General features: G+C 40.5%; 1 protein-coding gene across 2 annotated transcripts in view; it reads left to right on the top strand.

Moving 5' to 3' along the window:
• LOC137985380 (probable glycoprotein hormone G-protein coupled receptor) overlaps positions 1-7,402 on the top strand; it is a 21,264-nt gene extending 13,862 nt beyond the window's left edge. For both annotated transcript variants that reach the window (XM_068832987.1, XM_068832986.1), the window contains 3 exons: positions 649-720; positions 1,840-1,911; positions 3,762-7,402. In XM_068832987.1, coding sequence (XP_068689088.1) covers positions 649-720; positions 1,840-1,911; positions 3,762-5,199 — 1,582 coding nt within the window. In that variant the 3' untranslated portion in view covers positions 5,200-7,402. The remainder of the gene's footprint in view (positions 1-648; positions 721-1,839; positions 1,912-3,761) is intronic.
• The last annotated feature ends 1,707 nt before the right edge of the window (positions 7,403-9,109 follow it).

Raw genomic sequence — 9,109 nt, 5'->3', positions numbered from 1 at the left:
ATCACGGTGACACCAACAAGCGTTTAGTACTTTATACGAAATGCACTGCTATCGGTTCACAATGGACAGGAGCTCAAAGGGAGCCTCTAGTTCCACTAATTCATCGAATCAACCCTTTCCCAAGTAAATGTAGTTTGCCGCGAAAAGTATCGTATTTCGCTTGAGGCTGAGATAGCTTTGTTTGATTGTGCAGGGATGGCGCTTTGGTGAGAGCAATGTGGCCCGGGTTCGATTCCCAGATTCGACGTCATGTGTGGATTGAGTTTCTTGGTCCTCTTCTCTGCGGGTACTCCGGTTTTCCCTCTCATCAAAAACCAATATTTGACTTGATTTGCGTTAATTGTTAATTTCAGTTTACGAAGTCCCCAATTAGCGCTCCAGCGCTAGAATGAACAGACACTTAAATAAAGGTCCTTTTCATTCCTTTATTGTCTTTTGCAACAGTGGGCGTGCTGAATCTTCCAATTGGGAGGCGTTCTATAAATAAATCTACTCGGGAAAGGTTTGACTCCTAGGCCAAGTATGGAGGATAGAGGTTCCCTTTGCTAGATCATTTGACGTAGCCATTGTGGAGAGGAAAAAGAAAGAAAAATACAAAAGCCTAGTATGGTGTATTCTTTCATTTACTTTAATTCTTTTAATTTCCAGTTACATTGGTGAGACGAATATTGCGGAGTTGCCAGGCTTAGTATTTGAAAAGAACAAGAAACTTAAGGAACTGTAAGTTGTATTTTCACATGCGCGCACTACGGACTAGGGATTAGAGGGAAAGGGGTCACGATTGAATAACAAGCATCCGTTCGTGGGGAATGTTACAAGAGTTTCCGTTGCTTGTTTCAAATCTACACTTTTGTTTGGAAGAACACGGTATGGAGGCTTTCGTATAAAAATGATGCCCAAACCTCCAATCGGCATAGAAACTAGTTGTCCCCACAATCCCTTGCGATATTCGATCCCTTTGTCCTCCGAACACCAACCAACCACTGTGTTTGTGTTATCACTGATATTAGGGAGCTTAAGCAACGACAGCGGCGACGGCAACAAGAACGAAACAAATTTACATATTTAGTAGGCAAAAATAATAGCTTAGTGCGTTTTTCACTTTTGTTCGATTCTTTGCCGTCGTCAGCAGAGCTACAACGTGAAATAGCCAAATTTGAGGTTTTATGAAGAACGCCAGCACTTGAGGATATATTTTCATTTCTTCCCATAAATTAACCGTCGTTCCGACCAATGTCAATTTTGAAGAACTACCACGCCCTTGTCATATTAAAAAGGTTGAAATAGTCACGAAACGATTAAAATAACGCGAATTTATATTTTGAGATGACATTCTCGTTGCCGTCGCCGTTGTCGCAGCTTAAGTTCCCAAAGACAACGGCTACGGCAACCACAATGCCACAAAGCAAAAATATCATTGGTTAAAAAAGGAAAAATATTCGTGCTGCACGTGCAGCACGAATTTTCGTGATTTTTCTGCCGTACTTCACAAAAAAACGTGAAACAACGTGATGACAACGTGAGCATTTAACAATGAACCAATCATCTTCTATTTTTACTTTAAAACCGTTCGTACCCCATCCAGTTACAGGATAGTTCGCCCGTATTGTACAAGGTGAGCAAGATGGAATAATCACGAAATACTTGCGATGGGCCGTTGTCGTATTCCTTGCTTAAGCTTCTTAATATCTTCCACGGTCAAAACGCCTCTACAATTATAAATCCAGAAAAAAAGACATACTTTTTATGACCAAAATCTCGTAAGGAGAGAAACCAGAAACCAGTATGTTTTCCTTATCTTGCACTAAACGTGTAATGCTGTTGTGTTTTCCTTCGAAGATTCCTAACGAAAGGCAGTAAACTGCAGAAAATACATCCGAGAGCTTTTGAAGGACCTAAACTTCGAGTATTGTGAGTGTTGTACGCTTCGTAACTTTAAGCTGTATCATAGAGCAAGGAAATAAACTTTCGCAGGAGCCCATCTGGAATGTTCAACTTCCATACAGCGTTTGTGAAACGGCATTTTCACAAGTAGGTTTTTTTTAGACTAGCCCTTCCCGCGAATTAGGCTAGCCCTTCCCGCGAATTAGGTCAAAAAACAAAGGCAGTTCCAGTTCGGTGACCCTATGACGTCAGCTTAATTTCTTGTAATTGGTCATCGGGCTCCTGTGGGAGTCTCATTCGCGGGAAATTCAACCTAAAAATAAATCGGTCTGTGAAAACGCCGTTACACGAACACAGTAGAGTAGAGTAGAGTTGTCATAATTTTGACTAAATGCACAGAAAAGTTGTACCGCTTCCTACTCATGGACTCCTGGTTGGTAACCTACAAGTACGGCAGATGTAATAGTAAGCTATTTAGTTTTTGCTAAATGAAAGATCATTAAAGTGAATTGAACAAATACGTTATGCGGCGATCAACTCGAAAGTTCAAAATCCCCCCCCCCCCCCCCCCGGGCAAAGCCCGGGCATTTGAACTTTTGAAGATTTTATCACTCAAATTCCCGCCCCATCGGGCCAAAATGGTGTTCAAATGCCCTACTCTATCGTCAGATTTGAAGGATTTATCTGTCATACCCTATTAAAGAACAATCGTCGTCGGCTCCTCCCGTCTTTAATAAACCCCTTTTGAGGACCTTTTTTGTAAGCCAATCGCTCACAAATGCTACATCTCTTCCTTTAAACTCTTCCATCTCGTCCAAACACGTGTTTTATATAGCTGTTAGCGACTTCGGCGCCCGAAAAAAACAATTATTTGAAACCTGAGACTTCCGGTTCAATTTTCCCCACCCCACGCAGACAAAGGTCAAATTCTCCACTCCCCGGGCAGAGACGATAGTCAAATGCCCGGGGGGGGGGGGGAGTTTGTTCGATTTGATCGGCGCATTAAGCAGTAGTTGAAAAAATCCAGGATATCACGGAACTATAACCCACGACCACGCGATTACGCTGTACCCTGCTCTACCACAAACGCGCGTCGGTCCCAGGGGTCTCGCATTCGCCCGTCCCTTTTAGGGCGCGAGACGAGAAGATGACAGACGTTGGGAACGAGGTTGCTACACCATTTAATAATGAAGCCGCCCCAGAGCTAATCCCATCTTTATCGGGGAACAAGTCAGTATGATAGAGAGAATACATGGAAGTACTTCATTAATTTTTTTCCCGGTTTTTTTACAACTCTCAAGTTGTTTTAACTGTGACTTCATAGGTCAGTTGGTAGATCATTGCACCGGCATCACAGAGGTCATGTGATCGTGTCCATAGAGTGTTTTCATGTGACGTCATGGCGGCCATGTTGGTATACCCAACTAATCCTCCGGGAATAGACCATATTCGTATTCTCAGTATTGGACTGGAACTAGCTTGCAATGGAGGCTAATGCGGGGAAATCTTTTCAAATACAAATACTTTTTAATATATTCCCCCGCATTAGCCTCCATTGCAAGCTAATTCCAGTCCAATACTGGGAATACGAATATGGTCTATTGAGCTCTATTATCATGCGAACGTTTTCTTTTGTTTTGGTGGAAAAACAAGGTTACTGATCACGTGAGTGAAAACGCTCTATAAGAGACAATTGCTTAAATTGACTTCATAACTGCCGGCATCATTTCTCTTTTTCAATGATCTTTCACTTAGAAAATCCTCTTATACACGGAGTTTAAGCATATATGTTCTTCATCAGTAGGCTATTCAGTTGAGGGATGTGAATGGGTTAACTTTTAAAAAAAAAGAGTTGAGGTTACATATGCTCCTTTCAGGGACCTTCAGGAAACAAAAATATCTCATTTACCTGGCGAAAATTTGGAGAGCTTAGAAAAATTCTACATCAAAGGGGCGAAAGAGTTGTACGAAATACCAATAGTCCCTTTTGTAAGTCTCCAAAAAGCTGTTGTGGAATATTCCTTTCACTGCTGTCTTATAACCACCATGAAACATTATTCGCCTGAAGTGGGGACGCATGCGCCAATTTCTCCATTAAACGGTCGTTCAGGAATAATCTGCCCTACCAACCGTCCGACTCTAATGACTACCGGGAGTACATCTTCAACAACAAGAGCCACAGCAGCAACATCGAAGCCGAACAATGTCTCGTATGCATATGAAAGGAATGGAAGAAGGGCTGTGCCATTACCTCCTAACGCATGCGTGGATCCTAGTAACGTTATACTGGAAACAATGTCACCCCCGATACAACAAGTGACCTGCACGTCTGCACAGCGGAAAGACGTGTTCAATCCCTGTGGTGATTTACTTGGTTCGCAAGTGCTGCGCGTGTGTTCTTGGATAGCGATGGTATTTGCCGTCTTGGGGAATTCCTTCAAACTCTTTGTTCTGTTTATGAGTAAGCGTAAGATCTCCATCACCAAAATTCTGATGTGCAATTTAGCGTTCGCGAACCTCTGCATGGGCTTGTTTTTGTGCATGTTAGTCATCGCGGATCGCTACTCGCTTGGCGAATACCAGAACTTCGCTTATCGCTGGCAGTACCTCACAGGATGCAAAGTGGCTGGATTCGTCTCCATATTCTCCACGGAGTTAGCTGTATTTGTGCTTACAATAATCACAGTTGAAAGATATTTCACCATTGTACATCCTTTACAACGTGAGAAACATCTTAGCATCAAACAGATCGTTGCTCTCATAGCAATTGGTTGGATCTTTTCGATAACATTGGCTGCTCTTCCTTTGCTCCAAGTAGGAGTCAGCAGTTATAAGAAAGTCGCGATATGTCTTCCGTTTGATGTAGAAAGCACCTTGTCAAAGATCTATGTTACATTGCTATTGGCCACCAACGGATTAGCGTTTTTCTTCGTGCTGTTCTGTTATGGTAGAATGTACTGCAGTCTTGGACTTTCCGGCGCTGGGGATAGCGGTCACCGCGATGAAACGAGAGTGGCCAAACGAATGGCTATGTTGGTGATCACAAACTTTGCCTGTTGGTTTCCAATAGCGCTCTTGAGCCTCATAGCAATATACGGAAAAACGCTTATAAACGTTCGTACCGCTCAGTTCTTTCTTGTGTTTGTGTATCCCATTAATTCCTTCACGAACCCTTACCTCTACGCTATGGGGACAAAACGCTTTCAGCTTGATGCTCTCGAGATCATAAGCCGTCTTGGGATATGCGACTCTGCTATTAAAAAACTCCGGGGCAGGTTTCAAGGTCAACTCGAGGTAGTTGATGGAAGTCCTTAGGTGGACTGTTGTTGGTGAAAACGGGAGCGGAAGTCAAGTGGCCATGTTACTTTACATCCTCCGGGGACTGAACTTTATTCGTATGCAAACATTTTGTTTTCTTTTACTTCGTAAAAAATATGGTTATCACGTGAGGGGAAACCAATGGTTAGGTTCGGCAGTTTTTCATTTGAAATGGCACGGATCTTACATTTGTTGTTTAATTTGTTAGTGAGATATTTTTGATATTTACAGATCATTAAATCCTGCAATAAAAACCAACTTTTAAATTAGTCCGCCATGTCATGGAATTGGCCAATTACAGCGTGCGTACTCTTTGAGAGAAATAAAAAAGTTTATTATCCCTTTGTTATCTCTAAATTAGGCCTTGTAAATGTACAAATGTGAATGATTTGTTAATATTCAGGGGCACCCAACGAGAATATAATTCAAAACCACTTAGACATATGCATAGCATTGTCAAACGTATTTTAGTATTTAAACGGTAGATATAGGCATATTTTTATCCCCCCAAAATTTTTCATCTGTTTGGATTTCCTAGCTGGAAGTCTAGTGATCCTAAAATTATAGGGAATAAAACTTAACTTTTCGAAAATTTCAGCCAGAGAAAAGGCTCCCGAAAATTCTAGGTGACCTTTTTAGGGTGAAAATCCGTTAAAAATGGGCAATTATACCATTTTTTTAGATGTTCGAAAATCATAGGACAGGTAGGCAAGCAAAAAATTTTACAACAAATGTTCCGAAAATTATAGATCCCAAGTCGTCAGATATTTTCCGAAAATTGACGTTGGGTACCCCTGAATATACACGGTATGATTTATCGGCCGAACAAAAGAGGCCGACAATTCGTACCGCGTAAACCGGCCTTTAGACAAGTTCACAACTACTCAACTTTATAACCTAAAATAAACAATTCAAAAGAAAATATGGTTAGTTAATTAAGAACTCTGACTGAGAAAAGACTGCTAGTTTTCCGGAGCCTCTCATTCGCTTGTACATTTTGTTTTGGCAATGTAGATCATTTGACAATAACTGATTTTCACATTACGTCATGGCTGCAGTGTTAGGGAACGAAAACCAAAAAATCCCTAAATAAATAATTCATAATTAATTAATAATAATAATAATTATTATTTATTAAATAATTAAAAATAATTATCAGCCCCTTTTGTTCGTCCTCCAATAATTGTACATTGTTATATCTCCCAACTCAAATACGTTTTCCGATTGGAGGAGAACGTGTCATGTGTCATGTGTCATGGATCAAACCTCAGTGACTCCCTAGGACGAAAAAAACTCACTAACTCCCAAGGGAAACAACGACTTGAACATTTTCGACTCGCACGTGATCATAAGGTGCACCTTTGAGACAGCGGCAAATTCTGTGTAAAATCCGTGTATTGTTTTAGTTTGAGTTGGGAGGTATAACAAAAGACTTGATGACTGGCCCCACGGTAACAGTGAGTTTTGTTTCCCCTGGACTCTCAATATTCCCCGAGGCCAACTCTCAATGTTCCCCTCGGCTTCGCCTCGGGGAATATTTAGGGTCTCGGGGAAACAAAACTCATTGTTTCCCATGGGGCCAGTCATTAAGTGCTTATTACACCATTGTTGTCCACCAGCATTTGCAAATTACACAATTGTTTTGTTTGTCTCCAGAGGTTGGTTGCAAACCATCTATACTCAAGGGTATATTGCTTATCAATGTTTGAGGTCACTTTTGAGAGAAAGACAGTGTAACACCAGACGAGTGTTGACAGTCCTCTAGTGTCAACTATGTGGGGTTTTGAATCCCTAGGGGAACACTGAACAATAGAACTAGTTTAAGACTAGTGTTATCTCTCTAATGCGACCGCAACCTACAATTAGGTTGAACGTTATTCATACTTGCACGCACTCTTTTTTTGATGAACAGGCGTAGAATACATAGATAGATAGATATACCTTTATTTAAACACAATAATGTTTAAAGCTATAAGCTTATGGGGTCGTGTGTTTACAAATAAGATAAGATTCCCTTAAATTACATACTATTATACGCCTAAACTAAAAATCCCTATGGTGTAAGAGAGCCGTAAAACTAAATAGCAATTACGATTGTATATGAAAGATACATGTCAATTAAAAATATACATAATCATGGTCGCTAAAATCTGTAGTAGAAATTGACGTAGCATAAAAATTAAAATCTAAGAAACTTGCATTATCTTTCAACTTGGTTGACAAAGTTTTACAACTCGCGTTTACAATTGAATGATCGTTGGCCAAGGTGTTATTCCATAGAGCCGCACCTCTATATCTAATCGAAAAACGGACAAATCTTGAGTTGAAGCGAGGTACACAGACAGAGTCAGGTGTCCTAGACGGATATTTCGATGTTTGTCTACAGATTATATTGTCACATAATGGCAAAGGCAGATTTTCCCAGTGAGCCTTGTGCATCAGTTTTACTAATGCAATCTTATATTTGTAGCAGAGTGGATGCCAATTCGCTATCTTTAAGGCCTCTGTATGCGGGGTGTCTGATCCTAAATTAAAAATTATCTTCGCAGATGTACTGTGTAGCTTTTCTACTGAATTAAACAGTTCCTTATTACTACAGCATCCCCACAAAGGTAACCCGTAGGTGACAGTCGGTAGAATTATAGTAAGATAAAATGCTTCGAAAACATTCTTAGGTAAGAATTTGCACCTCTTTAGCAAGGCTAACTTTATGGCAAAGCGCATCACATGGCCACGTAGGGATATTTTCTTCGAGCCTGATCTCTCACGAGTGAGCACAGCGAACGAGTGACAGATACCGTAAACACGAGAATATGAAATTTGTATCCTCAAACGGCCACGTTATGTTCTGTTTATTTTATAGATACTAATGAAATGTCCAGAGTAAAACAACTTTTTTTATTTTTTTAAACGGCGAAATGAGGTCATCAACCCTTAAAACACGGATGTTGTGTAACATGAAACTGGGTATGAAAATTATGAAAAACAAATCATAATAGTGTCAAATTGAGTCATAAAAATGTTTACTTATGGAAAGGAAAGGAAAGGAACTTTATTTAAGTGTCTAATTTTCTAGCGCCGAATAGCACTAATCGGGGACACCGTAAATTGAAATTAACAAGTTAACGCAAATCAAACCAAATTTTGGTTTTTGAGAAGAGAGAAAACCGGAGTACCCGGAGAAAACCTCTCGCTGCAGAGTAGAGAACCAACAAACTCAACTCACATATGACGCCGAGTCGAGGAATCGAACCTGGGCCACATTGGTGGGAGGCGAGTGCTCTCACCACTGCTCTTTCACGAGTTTCATCTCAGCTTTGCTATGATTGTGACAAGAATGGATACTCCAAAATAAGATGAGACACTTCGTGACACATATACAGGTTAGAGTTAGGGTTAGGGTTTGGTGAAGTAAAACTTTAGTAAGATGGTTTGGTACTTTATATACACAAAACTAAGTGTCTCACCTTATTTGGGAATATCCATTCTCGCCATGGACTATATTCATAAATAGCGGCCAAGAAATTATTCTTTTGTCTTTATGCTAATCATCTTCTCTAGCCTCGTTGGCTCGAACAAATTCAAAAGAGCTTTTGCTCCAAAGTGAGACTAGTGAGGATGTATGATCAAAGACAAAAGAATAATTTTTTGGCCGCAATTTATGAATACGGTCTATAGCCGCCATCTTGGATTATCGGTTGTGCTCAAAACGAGTGAGGGGTTCTATTTCTCAAGCGCTCCAGTTTCTCCTTCTCGTCATCTATCACTTAGAAGAGCTCGTCCATGTCAGCTTAGATCATGTAATAAATTATACTGAAAATCTAATATATACAGACAAGTTTGCTGAGTTTGAGTAATGCCGGTCGTGGGTCGTTCGTTTGCTCAGTAAGGGATGAAGTCCAGCAGG

Source organism: Montipora foliosa, chromosome 14 (genome assembly GCF_036669935.1).
Source record: "Montipora foliosa isolate CH-2021 chromosome 14, ASM3666993v2, whole genome shotgun sequence".
In the NCBI taxonomy this organism is placed as follows: Eukaryota; Metazoa; Cnidaria; class Anthozoa; order Scleractinia; family Acroporidae; genus Montipora; species Montipora foliosa.
This window is presented reverse-complemented; position numbering and strand designations above follow the sequence as displayed.